Source organism: Mus caroli, unplaced genomic scaffold, assembly GCF_978045245.1.
Source record: "Mus caroli unplaced genomic scaffold, Mus_caroli_1 scaffold_14, whole genome shotgun sequence".
Taxonomy (NCBI): Eukaryota; Metazoa; Chordata; class Mammalia; order Rodentia; family Muridae; genus Mus; species Mus caroli.
The window spans coordinates 101,292,836-101,308,204 of NW_028227269.1; the positions used below are offsets into that span (position 1 = coordinate 101,292,836).

Below are 15,369 nucleotides of genomic sequence, written 5' to 3' on the forward strand. Positions count from 1 at the left end.
TGTCCAAATCAAAATTTAAAAAAAAAAATCACTTTGATGTTGTAGTTCTAGAAAATCTTTGCGTAACGTAAAGCCATGTAAGATTCCAGCCTCCCCTCCTTGCTTGCCCACCCCACCCCTTCTTCTGTGTGTGTGTGTGTGTGTGTGTGTGTGTGTGTGTGTGTGTGTTAGTGTCTTCCTATGTAGCTCCGGCTACCCTTGAACTCACAGCTGTCCCCACTCAGCATCCCTAGCCTGGTTTTATGCATGCGCAATCCTGTATCAGACATCTTTGTTTTACTCCACTTTTTATCTGTGTTCTCTTTCATATTCATGCCTGTGACACATTCTGAGATGATTTTTTTGTATGGTGTGAAGCGTGGAGAGAGATACGTTTTGTGTCTATCCGGTGTAATTATTCTGGTGGTGTTGTTAAAAATACTGTTGATTTTCTATCAAGTGCTTTTACATTTTTGTCAAAAATCAGCTGGCATATGTGTACGTGTATACATCTGGATTCTTCCTTCTGGTCCGTGGCTCCCCTTACCCCTGTGCCACGCCATCATTCTGCCACAGAAGCCTTGGTCTTTCATTCATCCTTTTCAAAGTAGTTTGACATTTATAGGGACTTTGCCTTCACAGAAAGGTTTTAAAATCAGCTTGTCAATTTCTACAAGACTGTTCAGATTGTTACTGGGATTTCTTTGAGGCTTAAGGTTGGAAGAAACTGCGGTCTTAACAAAATCCTCTCCTGACCCACAAGCACACTCTGTCTTTATATTTGTATGTGACCAACTTCCCTCAGGAATATTGCACAGTTCAGAAGTATGTCTAAAAGGACCATATTATATTTCCATCAGTTTTATCCACAAACATGTCACGTGGCCTCCTAAGTCTGGGAAGGAGGTATGGGGAGAGCAGTGTCATTTGTGGGTTTGCTTGGTCTCTTTTCAGCTCTATCAGTTTCAATTTTATGCATAATTTTCAAGAAACTCTCCTATCAGGCCTATATGCTTAGGATTGTTGTATTTCCTTGATAACTTGAAATTATGAAATATCACCTATTATACTTTGCCAATCCTTCCCCTGAAAGCTACTTTGTCTAATGTTAATAAAAGGCAAGGTAGCTCTTTTTTTGCCTGGTGTTAGGATGATAAATCTACTTCCATTTTTATTAATCTATGTCTATAAAGTGTGTTTCTTACAGATAGTGAGCAGGCAACTGTCTTTTTGAAAGCATCCAGTTTGACAGTCTCTTCCTTTTGGTTAAAGTCTTTGGACGGTTTTCATCCAGTGTATCTTGTCACAGTGTGGGTTTAAAGCAACCAGCTTCTCACTTGTTTTCTGTGCCTCTCTCTCACCTGTTCTTTGCCCTTTATTCTGCTTTCCCCATTTCGGATTAATTGAGAATTTTGTGATTGTATACTGATTATACTTCTCTTTGTTTCATTTCTTAAGATGGAAACTTGGATCATTAAAATTTGGAATTTTCTTTTCAAGCACCAGTGTTCAGACTTAGTTTCCGTTTGAGTGCTGTTTTAAGTACTCTCCTTCAGTTGGGTGGTGTATATTCATCACTCCTATTGAGTTAAAACATTTCCTAATTTGTGTTTTAGCTTCTTGTTTGACCTGTAGATTTTTAAGAATTATTTTAAATTATCTTCTGAAGAGTATTCCATTTATTATTTTTAGTGGTTGATTTTGAGTTTATAGTATATATATATATATATTTTAACTTAGCACAATCTTCAAGTAATACTGTAGAATTACTGTATCTATTCCGACTTCCTGTCTCTATACATGTTATAAACCAAACCACACATTACAAGGATGATGATGATGATGAAGATGATGAGGATGATAATCTGATGAGTTTGAACCTAAGACTATGTGCATGCTAGGAAGTATTTTACCATGAAACCATAAATCTTTTCCTTCCTTCCTTCCTTCCTTCCTTCCTTCCTTCCTTCCTTCCTTCCTTCCTTCCTTCCTTCCTTCCTTCCTTCCTTCCTTCCTTCTTTCTTTCTTTCTTTCTTTCTTTCTTTCTTTCTTTCTTTCTTTCTTTCTTTCTTTCTTTCTTTTTTACCTTATGATACAGTGTCTCAGTAAGTTGCCCAGGTGAGCCTTGAACTCATTCTATAGCCCAAGTAAGCCTTGAGCTTATAATCTTTTTACCTCAGCATCCCCAAATAGCTGAGATTATAGGCCTACACCACCAGGCCCAGGTACTATCTTGCTGTTTTGGTCTTACATAATTAACAGTCACTTAAAGGGACTAGAAATAGGCTTTGGATTTATTATACTTTCTATTATTTTCATTTGCCACTTTCTTTTTTACAGTCTGTTTTTGTTTTTATTTATGCATCGGAATGTGTAACTGTGGAGGGGTCCCCCACCTGCATGTACTTGCTGGTACTAGAATAGGGTGTTGACCCACTGGGGCTGGAGTTACAGATGGTGGTAAGCCACCAGACATGGGTGCTAGGAACCGAACCTGGGTCTTTTCTAAGAGCAGACATGCTCTAAGCACCGAGCCATCTCCAGCCCCTGTGTCATTATCCCTCCAGCTCCCGTGTTGGCCATTTTCTGTTTCTTCGTGCTTACACATCTACCTTCTGTTACCGTTCCTTCTTTACTTTTAAAAACATTTCTCATGCCAGCCTGCTGGTAGTGCATTACTTTAATGCCTCAAAAATTTTTCACAATTTATCTTTATTTATTCACTTTTTTATATTTAAATAAGTCAAGGTATCACTGTGTACACCCGGCCGGCTTTGGATTTCAGCAATCCTCCTGCCTTTGATCCTGCGATTACAGGTTTATTCACTATGCCTAGCTTGCAGGGCTTTAACAATCCAAAGCTCTGGGTACCAGGCTCTGGATACACAGTGTCACCCAGTCTCTTAGAGGTGCTGTGACCAACGATCTGCCTGCATCCATTATTCCCAGCAGGAGTCTGCGTGCTTCCTACCTTTCCTCACACACACACACCCCGCCCCACCCCCACCCCACCCCCGCCCCTGCCCCTTTGAAGGCTTTTACCTTTATCACGGTGGTAGTGTTTGGAAGATGGTGAGTCATGGTAGTTTCCTTTGCAGTCTTGTGTTTGTGAGTTTGCTGAGACTTGGGGTGTATAGGTTGTTGTTTGTTTGTTTGTTTTAGGGGTTGGGGAGGCATCACCACAGTTTCTTTAACTGATCATCTTTCAGCGCCTCCATCCCACTGTCTCACCATTCCTCTTTCTTGGTCTTCCTGGAAATAAGCATAGTAGGTTGATGAGATACTCAATTGGTGAAGACTTGCAGCCCAGCCTGCTGGCCACATAGCTGAGTGCCCATGTGGTAGAGGGGGGAACGGATTTCTGCAAGTTGTCCTCTGATATCCATATCCATATCCATTCTCTCTCTCTCTCTCTCTCTCTCTCTCTCTCTCTCTCTCTCTCTCTCTCTCTCTCTCTTTCTGTCTCCCCCCCTCTTTCTCTCTCTCTCACACACACATATACACACACACCTCATCAGTGAACAACTTTTTAATTAAAAAATAGGTGGAACAATTCTTTTAATTCTATCATCTGTGCCCCTTTGACTTTTTCTCCTTTTTCTCCTATTGACTGGCTTTTCTTCTCATTTGTGGGTCATTTTTCTGTTTCTTTGCCTGCCTTGTTGGGTTTTTATTTTTTGCTTTTATTTATTTTTTGGTTCTTGACATTGTGGATCTGCTAGCTGTTTGTATACTCATTTAAACATTCTGATCTCATTTAGTGAGATGATTAAATTACTCCCAAACCTTTGAACCTTCCTCGGGCGGGATCTTCTGCTTTGTCAGTTGAGATAGAAGAGGGACTTCCACGCTCACACCGCTTCCGTAGCACCAATGTGATGGAGCCCCTTCCTGACAGATTTGTTCAGTCCTCCCCTCTCACCCATCCAGTGAGCACCAACTCTTCTCACCCTATGTCACCAGCATGGATGCTTCCCTCCAGTCACTTTATTCCCTCTTTCCTCAGTGTTGGGTGCTTTTCCTGCTGATGCACACTGATCGGTGTTCAGCTGAAGTGCAGGGAGACCCCTAGAAGACCTGTGGTACTCTGTCTCCGTGGCACTATCTCCGTGGCACTCTGTCTCCATGTGCAGCTCCTTTCCCCCACTTTGTCCACATGGCTCTCCTCTCTCCAGTTTGCCCTGCGAACTCCAGCCATGTGGAATAGCAAATTCATCTTCAGATCATTGCAGGTTGCCTGTGCATGCAGAATGTCTCTGCAGACCACTGCAGGCTCCCCCTTCCTTCCTCTCTCTCTCTCTCTCTCTCTCTCTCTCTCTCTCTCTCTCTCTCTCTCTCTCTCTCTCTCTCTCTCTCTCCCTCCCACCATGCAGTCACCACTCTAAACCCTGACTCCAATGTCCATGTCTTTCTTCATCTCTCTTCAACTGTCTCTATCATGCCTCTGTAGTGAAAGGGCTTTGCCTGCCTTTGGGAGGCATTGTGAATTTGTAATTAAGCCCAGACCCCCTAATGGGCCACCCAAGATCACCTGTGGCTCATGTCGGGTGGCTTGGCCTTTGTTTTCTAAGCACCCTTCCCATGACCCACTAAGACTCTTCCTTCTCAGCACTCAGGAGTCCCTCCCGCCCGCCCGCCCGCCCGCCCCTCATGACTCTTCACACTCCCACAGCTGTGTCCAGGCTTTGTCCCTTGCATTCTTTCTCTGGGTTCACCATGATGAGGACCTCAGGCTGAGTGGCTTAAATATCAGAAACTTATGCTTTCACAGTCTAGACGGCTGGAGGGCTGGGAGCAGAGTACCAGCAGGGCTGGCTCCTTGTGCAGATGGTGAGAGGGCATCTCCTTGCCTCTCTCTGAGCCTGTGGCAGATCTTTGGCGTCTCTTGGCTTCCATCTCTTCTCAGTGTTCTCCCCATGTGTGTCTGTGTCCAGACTCCTCTCTTCATGAGGATGCCAGCTGTCCTGGATGGAGGCCCTGCTGTTCCAGGATGACCCCATCTTCTCTGAGTTACATCTTCAACAGCCCTGTTTCCAAATAAGGCTACATTCTGAGCACGACAGGCTAGAACTACAGTGCAGAATTTTTGGAAATTCCGTTTAATCCACAATTGCCCTACTGTTGGGTTGGACCGATGTCTAAAAGAAACAACAGAGTGAAATGTCACAATACCTATGCGTTTAAGAAGGTGCCGAGAAGTGCCAGAAAAGAAAAAAAAAATTTCCAAACTTACTGGATTGGCATCTCTTGTCCCACTTACAACTCACCAATGAGATTTCTGGGGCACACTCCTAACTTCCTTCCCTATTTACAAAGTGATGAGCACTTATGAACATTTTAATGGGTAGAAGTGTAAGTGAGAGGTCAAAGCAGAGAGCAAAGAGTACTGAAGATGGTTGTCATGGAGTGGTATGACTCCAAGGAAGGAGTGCTCCCGAGGCAAAGCGGAGACAAACCCCGTTTTGTGGGTACCCACCCTCTTAGAACTCCCAGTTCATCTTGCCTTCTGAACTCTCTCCATAGCTTTCCTAAAAATCTGATCCCCGCCTCCCCATCCTGGAACCCTCCACACACTCCCGTGGAGTGATACATGCGTCTTTGCCTTGGCTTCCCACCCTAGTCAGACACCTCCAGGGCTCTCTTATTTTCTGTCATGGATAAATTGTATCTCAGCGCTGTTCTGTTCACTGCCGCATTGTGCTCTAACCAGCTACAGGCAGATCCAGTGGCCACGCCTCTCAGAGCCTCATGTAAAGATCCTGAGGAGGAAATCCCATTTCAAGAAAGTAGGGATTTAATTAAACACATACACATTTAATTTCCCATGCTTGGTAAATTCAAGAGACCATAGTTATCTACTCTAAAGAGTGTGTTTTAAGCAGCCATGGGATGCTTATTAACCTCCAAATGCTGCCATCTGGGTGGGGTTTAGCCTGGGAAAGACACTGCTGCTAACAGTGGCTCTGTGGCAGCCTCACTTCTCATCGCTGCTAACAGTGGCTCTGTGGCAGGCCCGAATCTCTTGCGGTGCTGAGCACATTGAGTGCAATCTGTGCTCCCTTGCAGTAATAGAGGTTCATGTGGGAGATGGAAGACACCAGTAACTAGCCTTCTGTCTCTCTCCATACAGCTGATCCCTATGTGGTTACCAATGATTCAGTCAAATACCAAGGTAAGTCAATCTCTGGGCTGTCTGGAAGCTCTGTCCCCTCCAGAGAACCTCAGAGCATCCATAAGAAAACATTATTGCTCTCTTGACTACAAAGAAGGAACCATTTTGGCCTACTTCTGGTCTCTTGGGCTGATAATGCAGGAGACTCTTGGCAGATAAGGGGCTTACAGAGGGCATCAGTGGGGGCCCTGTTCCTGCTCACTGCTGATGAAGGAAGAAGCACTGGCCCCTAATTAGAGGACAACCCCTATTTAAGAAGGATAACCATGGAGTCTAGCACAGACCAACCCGGTGATATTATATGACAATCTGGGATGGAAGGAATTCCAGGAAGAAAGGATAACACCAAATAAATGACATAATTGAGCTAGAAAGATCTGAATCCCGTCATTCTACGTATGAGGAAAGTTGGGACCATAAGGACCAGTGGCTTAGACAGGGTCCCTGATCCTGGAAGGGCTCCCCCCTGAGTGAATGTGTTTCCCAATCCCGGGTCTCACTGGTGGTGACATTTTGGCACATACCCCTTAGTGACAAATATAGTGGGGTTTAGCAATAAATGGCAGAGCCAAACACTGCTCTGTCCACAGCTGGTGCCTGTCTGTGGCATCTGGAACACTGGGGAGAGGGGAGGGCAAAACCACTCCTACTGGATTTCCATCCCTAGGTTGGGAAGCTGTACTAATGGAAGGAGAGGGGTGTGGACTCAAGACACCTGGGATGTCAAAAGCCAGCAGGGCAACTGTCAACAGCGTTGGCAGGAGGGCTTGGTGGGGACCTGGGAGAAGGATAAACTTTGACATGGCCGCTCCTTGTCAAGTGACATGGAGACCGAGAGACCATTATAATATTAAAACGTACTGACCATCTGCTATGAGCCTGGTTCCCTTCTAGAAAGTCTGTTAACTCACTTGCATAATGGAGCCCCTGAAATAAGTGCTACAGCCCCAATCTTCTTGGGACAAACCCCTAATACAGACTTGTTCCCACAGCTTCCCCACTCCAGAGCCAGAGCACCTAACCACTGTATCAGCAAATGCCCCTGGCTGAATGCGAGAGGTTGCTCAGGCTCAGTGTGGTAGTCCAGGCACTGGGTATTAGCTCCCTGATCCCATTGCAGTGAATCAACATGAGCTCATCAGTATGGGCGGAGCAGAGCAGGCCCCGCCCCCACCCCACCTCCACCATCTGCATTGCCAAATTTGAAGGCGTAGTCTCTTCAGACCAGGTCTGACTGATGCCTGTAGACCGAATGCCACACCCATCCCCACCTGACCTATGCACTTAGCAGAAAGAACTGACTGGTCTACCCTTTTCTTAACAGCACTTATCCGCCGGCCTCCAGCTTCGTCTCCAGGCCATTCAGAACAACGTGAACCACCACAGCCTGAGGACGCTGCCCGGCTCGGGCCAGAGCAGTGCTGGCCTAGCAGCCCTCCGGAAATGGCTGCAGTGCACCCAGTTCAAAATGGCCCAGGTGGAGATCCAGTCCTCCGAAGCAGCGTCTCAATTTTATCCTCTATGAGTGGACTCCTCGGCTCCAGTGTCAACACGCTGGCTTAGCAATAATGGGTATAAAAAAACAAACAATTTGATCCAAGCAGGTTGGCGAACCTTGGTACTGTACTCTCTTTCTAGTTTAGTATAAAGACGTGCAAAGGCCGGAGAGGGCCACAAACGAAGCTTTCTTGCTACACATATTTCTGATGACTCCTTGGGCTATATCTGATTAAGTGTTTCCTTACATTATTTTTTAAGAAAAAAAAAAAAAACAAAACAAAACCAAAATCATTTTTCTTTATCTAACTTCTATTTTTTTTAAGAAAAAAAAATAGACTGGTGGGTACTCACAGAAAAGTTGTATAAAGTCCCCCTGTTGCTATTTTTGATGATAGAGAATAAATAGGGTTTTTGAAACCTTTGTAGTGTTTTTCTTAAAAATCCACTCTTGGAAATGCAATAAAACAAAAACAAAAACAAGCTCGAGTCACCAGAATCTAGTGACACTTGACCGAAGCTTTTTGTCATCATCCCTAGAAAAAGAGGCAGCTGGCAAGAGACATTACGAAGTGCACTTAGAAATTAGGTGGCTAAACTGTGTACATTGTTTTTCTGTTTTTAATACACTTTCCCAATACCGTCTGTTAAGTTGTATTATTTTTAAAACTAGTTTCTCAACTCAGTAGTTCTGGGCTGGGCTTTCTTAACAAGCTTTATGGTCATCTTTTTAGTTTGTGACTCATAATTTTATTCTTTTGTTAACACTTGTCTGGGACTCCATTTAAAACTGCAGCTTGCACAGTGTTCTAGAGGAGGCCCTGCATAGGTTCTGAGCGCCGCCCCTGGAGTTACATTTCATAAGAGGACCAGGTTTATTTATACTTACTCCTTAGCATTCACAAAGCAAGCTCCTCTCCCCAACCTCCCACCTCCCACTGTTATGCACTGACCAGAGAAGACATAGTAGACATTTAACCCGAATGCTGACATTTAATGCTATTAAATGCATTTTACTATCTTTGTGAGCCTGGGGTTTTAGAAGTCAGTTTCCAGAGCTAGTGTTTACTTCCTGGCAGCCATCTCTTCAGAACTTTTATAGATCCTCACCTCCTCTAAGACTGAAATCATTCAGACACAAGGGCTTCTCTTCTTATCCAGTCCACTCCCTTTCAAGGACTTTGAAAGCACAGCTAATTCCCTTTTTTAAAAAACGAATTGGTTAGCAAGAACCTCCTCCTCTGTTCTTCTGGGAAGCCTGATGGGCTGTGTGAGTGCTCCAAGGAGCTTGGTGCTTCTGAGAGCCTTCAGGGAACCTGCTCTCAGGGAACCTACTGGGCCTGTCCTCAGAGCACCAAAGCAGCACTGCTTGTATCTTCCTGACATATTCTTCAGAAAGGCCATCTCGCATAGTCAGGACCCTCCAGTCATGCTTAGCCTTGTTTCTGTGAATATTCTGTGCTCCAGTAAGTTGTATACATATTAATTTCACTTGAACTTGCAAATGGGGGCAGCTTTGGGGGCATGTGCCATCCTGATCCCCAGAATGTGGCACATAGTATGTGTTTGATAATATTTGCTGAATCGGATGCATTTAATTATTTGTGGTGTTATTCAGTGGGCTCAGCTAGGGCTGAATTGTCACATTCTGCTCTGGTTCAAGAACTCTTAGAAGGGTTTACCCACCAGAGGAGAAAGTTCTAACCGGTCTCCTAGGGAGTGGCTTTGTTGACTACCCCATCCAGATTCAACTTAGGCTCCAGGCGACCTAAATCTTAGGGGCCACATCCCAACCTTAGACAATGTCAGCTCTTTCTCCAACTTGTCTTTGCCCCAGTTCTTTGAGCAAGCTCCTGTCTCCACTTGCCTCTGTGTTTGTATTCTCAGTGAGGGCTGGAGTGGAGCCCTTAACCCAGTGTGTGGATTCTGTGATCTTAATCCCAGTTACCAACTCCTGTGTGCTCCCACCCAGACATGCCTTTCTCCTAGCCCTTGAGGACCATGGTCATTTTATTGCCTGTCTGGCACAAACTCAGCCCCCGTGGTCAGTATATTACTACGATTTGTAGGTAGATAGAGATCCGTAGATTACCCAGCCTGCACTGCGTCTGCAGATGCTGTCATCCCTAGTTACCTATGTCAGCCCTCGCTGAGCAAGAGCTTAGGTATTAGGGGTCAGGAAGAAGGAGGGCACTTTAACAGGATTGCCCATGGAGGAAAAGCTGTTCATGAAGGTCAAGGACCGATAAACTAACGTCACAGTCCAGATACCATCTCCAGGATAGATGTAGTCCACAGGTTAGCTACTGTCCACAGGCCAGAGACTGTCCACAGGCTAGAGGAAGCCCACAGCCAGATGCAATTCATAGGCTAGAGACTTTCCACAGGCCAGATGCAATTTATAGGCTAGAGGCTGTCCACAGGCCAGAATCCATTGGTGGCTTGTTCAAGTGTGATTGAGCAAACCATAGCTGCCACTCATGTGTAGACTATGGCTGCTCTTGGGCTGCAGTAGCAGCACTGAGTTGCAACAGATACTGCATCCCAGAAGGCTTCTTAATGCAGCCACCACCTGGCCCTTCAGAGCATATGCTAGCCCCCCCTCCACTCCCTCCACCCCGTCCCTGGCAAAGGCCATGAAGGACCACTGAGCCAGAATCCCACTACCTCAGGATGGCTGGAATTTCTTTATTAGTGTTTCTTCATCTTTTAAATGGGGACAAGGGCACATTCTTAATGCAAAAAGAAATATACAAATTTTAATGAAACTTAGGGCAGTAGCTGACACATGGTAAACACTTAGGAAATTATTATTTTTATTCTTGCTAGAGCTAGAGAGGTAAAGATACTCATGTAAGGTCACATTACTTGTAAGGAGCAGAGCACAGCTTGGTCCCCAGGCTATCCAACCCAAGGGCTGTGTTCCCACGCATATCCTGCATTAGCTTCAGCTACATGTATCCCACATCAGTGCCAAAGGAAAGCTGTGAAGGCAAGGGCGAAGGTGGAGAGAGCCCAGCAAAATGCCGCCTGGTCCAGGGGTGGCAAGCACTAGTAGCTTGGAGAAGGGTTAAGGAGTCACCCAGTTTTCCTTCCCTCAGGGACTTCTCTTGGATTCAGTGTCATCGGATTACTCTGAGATTCCCGAGGGTGTCATGGGCCCAACTCTTTAAGTACAAAGATTCTGTCCTCAATGATTTGCCATGGTACATATGCCTCTTACTAGTTGGTTGACCTTGGACAGATTATTGTGTCTGGACCTCTGTTTTCCCTTTCTGTAAAATGGGTCTTTCTGGCAATCCTGGGGAAGTCCCAGCAGGCAGAGGACTATGCCAATGCTGGGAGACCTCAGGGATCCGCAGACCTCCGGAGGACTGCTGCTACCTGGCAAAGATATGGAAGAGGAAAGCTCATAGCTTGCTTGGTTTGCCCGTGAGCCAGCACATCTGGATCAAGATCTGCAAGACCACAGGAGGCAAAATGGACTTGCTGGTCAACACTTCCCAGAGTCCACTGTCTGTCATCAACTTGCAAGCGTGCCATTCGGCCACACACTGAGTTGTTTCCAGCGACCTCTTCCCTCAGAGTCTTCTCTAAGGCCAAGTGGTACAACTGCTCCGTCCCCACTATCAAGTGACAACAGGACAGAAGAAGACTGGATCAGGTCAGAGAAGATGGGATTGTTCCCCCAGGACTGATGAGCTGTGACTGGAGGACCTCTGCACCCATTGGGCAGTGCAGACACTCACTGTACTATACCTTTGCAAATGTGTATATTGGGCAAATGACTTGTTTTGATAATAATGGTTCGTATGCAGAAGGGCATGGGAGGAACTTATTGCACGGTGTAAAACCATGGTGTTATAAAGGGCGACCCATGACTCACGATGGCTGAGGTGTCAAAGAGAGGCTGGCCAGCTCCACCCTCAGCTAAGAAGAAAGCAGTGAGCCTGTCGGAGGGACCGTCAAGGGCAGCCAAGGCAGCCACTGTGTATTGAGTGCCTACAAGGTCCCAAGTGGCTTCTAGATATTGCCCTTACTGTCGTGTCTGAGACAGGCGTAGAGCTTCCTCCCATATGTGCAGGCAGGACACCGGAAGCCCCTGAGCTAAGTGCCTGCTGGGTTGTGCAGCTGGCAGTGGCTTACATTTAGGGCTGTAAGTCCCCATGTCAGAGCTCCGCTAGAAATGGCTTGTTTTTGTCTTGGCTGAGCTGTGTCAGAAGCACGGACTAGGGAAGTCTGTGGGCTTTCGGGACACATTTCTGTTTATTGGTTTCTTCAGTTTTGTCCTCACCAAAAAAAAAAAAGTCACCTCATCTGACAAAGGTGTTTTCCCTCTCTCTTGGGAATTAATTTCTGTGGAAAAATTATAGATCAAAACTTGAATCTCATTTAGTTTCACAGTTACTATACCTTTTAAAATTTTTCCTCTCATATATTACATCCCAACTGCAGGTTCCCCTCTCTTCTCTCCCCCACCTATAACACACACAGACACACAGACACACAGACACACAGACACACACACACACACACTCTACAAGAGAGATTGAGGCAGGAGACTCACAAGTTCAAGGACAGCCTAGGCTCTTGGACCCTATCTCTAAATAAAACTTGAAAAAAGATGTGGGGTGTAGGTAGAAGGATTGAATGCTTGCCTAGTATATGCAAAGCCCCGAGTTTAATCTTTAGCACCACAGAGCTAATACTAATGACCACAGGAAACAGAGTGAACGTGGATGAACTGAAGGTTGTGGTGATGAGCCAGCTCTTCAGTTTAAGAGGGCTGCTGGGTGGGATTCAGTCAGTTCTGAAAAGACCTGCCCCTGACTAATTATAGCCGCAGACAGCACTGTCAAGGGCTTACTACATGTCACAAGCTTTTGATGTGACGTCATTTAACCTTCACCATGGTGTGAGGTAGGCACCCTGATCCCTTAATTATGAGCCTCATAGGAGAGCCGAGGAAAAGGAGACTCTCTGCAGGAGCCCTTCAGCACGTGTCTGCCGGCAGCAGCCTCCAGTTTGTACATCACAGAAACTAACAACTAGACACTTTGCTGCTTGTCTGACCCACAAGAACTATTTAGACCCAAAGGCATCAGTGGGGAGCCTACAGGCTGATGACGCCCGGAGTGCCATTCTGTGATGAGCTTTCAATTTTATTTCTTCTTCTGATTGGCGTCTCTATGGTTGAAAGCCATGTGATTTCTAGCATGGGTTATCTCCCACCATCTATCTGGCCTCACATGGGTTATCTCCCACCACCAATCTGGCCTCACATGGGCTGTCTCCCACCACCCATCTGGCCTCACATGAGTTAGCTCTCACCACTGATCTGGCCTCAGAATCAGGAAAAACCAACACCATAGCCTCTGAACAGGAGTCCTATAGTCTCTGAGTTATTCCCTGGCTCTGCAGTCTCCCTTCCTTTACCTCTTAGTCCCGAAGGCTCTGGTCTCACTAATCTGGGCTTAGACTGAGCTCTCACTTACAGGTACTAAAGAGCCCCTCAGCTAACAGGGAACAAAGGGAAAAGGAAAAAGCAGGGTTTGAGGCCATGCTATTCACTCCACATTGACCCTCATGTTCCTGGTTGACATCTCTCACAAGGACCCCGCCTCTCAACGTGATAAACAGCAGCAGCCCAGTGCCATGCTGAATTCTTCTGAAGAGAAACTGAGGACAGGTGGGTATAGGACAGGTGGGTATGCTGAGGTGAGCCCCTGGTACAAGCTACACTCTGCAAGGCTAACAAGAGTTGGAAACATTGGTTGTTTCGGGAACAAAGCAGTGTTTCTAATTACACCGCCCAGACAGGTCCTTGTGGGCCAGTGGAAAATGGGTGCCTCCTGGGGCTGCCTGGCTGACACCTTGATTTCTACTTCTTCAAGTGGCCACTTAGCAAAGACAGGAATCAATGGATAATCAAGCTGAAGGACCGGGGTACTTTCCAGGTGAGGACAGTCACATTGCCTAGAGGAGGGGGGAAATGCAGAGCTAGGGACCAATGGGGTGGGGACACTGGGCAGACAGCAAGGTGTGGGAGACCTTCAGCTGATGGAGCAGAAGCCAGGCTCCAGTGGGGATGATGCAGACACGGGCTTTACAGCCTGGGCTCGGGTTTGGGATCTACATGTTCTCCTGCCCTCTGACCATGCATGAAATGCTTTAGCTTCAGCGTCACTAGTGGCAAAATGGAGGTGACAGTTCCCCACCCCTATAAAAAGTACAAGAAGAGGTGCTGTCTGTCCTCAGCCCCCCAAAAAGATTTCAAGTAAGTCAGGGATGAGCCCTTCTAGGACCTGCCCCATCCTGGGTCTGTGTGTCACCACTTACCATAGTGCTGGTGACAGCTGGTGTTTTGCTGAAGAGCAATCACAGCTTGCCACGGCCGCTTGGCTCCAGTTCTTCCGTGTGCCATTCCCACGCTGCCTCTCTCTGTGCGCTGACTCAAGGCTCCCATGTTTTCAAGTCTGAATGAGCAACTGGGGAATCCTCCTCCATGCGGCACATTCTGCCAACATTTGGAGTCACATGGAGTGAGCACTGTGTTTGTAATGGGGATAATATTTTGAAAATAATAACTGCATATGTTTTTTTTCCTTCTGTCCAGGAAACAGAACGGCTCAGTCTATTCTGTGGATGGTGGGTGCAGGAGGAAGCTGGCATGTGAGGAAAGTTCTAGTCAGACAGGATGAGAAAACCGTGCCCACCTCTTCTGGACCCTAGTCAAAAGAAGGAGAGAAGAAAGTAGGGAGGTCTGGGAGGCCAGGGGTTATCTGTATCTTTCCTCAAGAAGTTACATAGTTGCAGAGCTCAGAGTCCTAGAAGTGTCTACAGCCCTTCTTTGACCCACTTGCCTGATCAGAGGCCAGAATCCCCAAGGGTCAGAGCTAAGAAAACAAGATACATCAGAAGACATTTCTCGCACAATCACTAGGTGGGCAGCTAGTGACCCCAGGAGCTATAGAAGAGCAAGACATAGCCTGGTCAGTCCAAGGAAACAGCAAAGCCAGTCCTACTGTAGCAGAGACTGGAGACCCCTGGGAAAAGTCATCGGGCCTAAGGCCAGCTGCTACGTATCAGCGACTGCACTGCCCTTGCCTGTCCACGGACCCAGGTTGGTGCCTTCTGGAGTGGAGTGGCCCTTAGAATGACGTCACAGTATGTCTGGCCACAGGAAATGAAGCTGATTGAAAGACACTAGTGAAATAGGAGGGTAAAATATCACCATGTGTAAGTGCAGGTTTGAAAACACCCAATTGTGTGCTGAAGGCATTTATAGGAAATAAAATGTTTTCTTCTTTATGCCTCTGTATACTGTGTTAAATTCGTAAAACACTGGGAACTGGTTAATTTAGCAAACATTTCTAAGGTCAGGCATGTTGGGGTGCTAGGAGGGCTGGAGATTTGGTAAGGAGTAAGACCCGAACCCATACACCCCATCTTCTAACAGGGGTAGGGCAGGAAGCATGTGCACAAAGCAGCAATTATTCACTGGACAGCATTGCTCTATGGCAGCTAGATGAAGGCGATAGACCAGAGAGAAACTAGAAGTGCTCAGAGGCGGTCATGAAGGACAAGGGGGAGAGCCAGCCAGGCCTTACTCCGCCACACAGAGAAAGCAGAGGCTCTGAGACCCAAGAGCCTGCCCAGAGGTCACCTGTTTACCAACTTTTGTTAGATCCAGCTTCTAGAGGCTGGGATGGCTACAAACC

General features: G+C 46.4%; 1 protein-coding gene across 5 annotated transcripts in view; it reads left to right on the forward strand.

Moving 5' to 3' along the window:
• Unc79 (unc-79 subunit of NALCN channel complex) overlaps nucleotides 1-8,293 on the forward strand; it is a 235,915-nt gene extending 227,622 nt beyond the window's left edge. For all 5 annotated transcript variants that reach the window (XM_085830632.1, XM_085830633.1, XM_029484459.2 and 2 more), the window contains 2 exons: nucleotides 6,110-6,151; nucleotides 7,476-8,293. In XM_085830632.1, coding sequence (XP_085686758.1) covers nucleotides 6,110-6,151; nucleotides 7,476-7,676 — 243 coding nt within the window. In that variant the 3' untranslated portion in view covers nucleotides 7,677-8,293. The remainder of the gene's footprint in view (nucleotides 1-6,109; nucleotides 6,152-7,475) is intronic.
• Nucleotides 8,294-15,369: the final 7,076 nt, after the last annotated feature.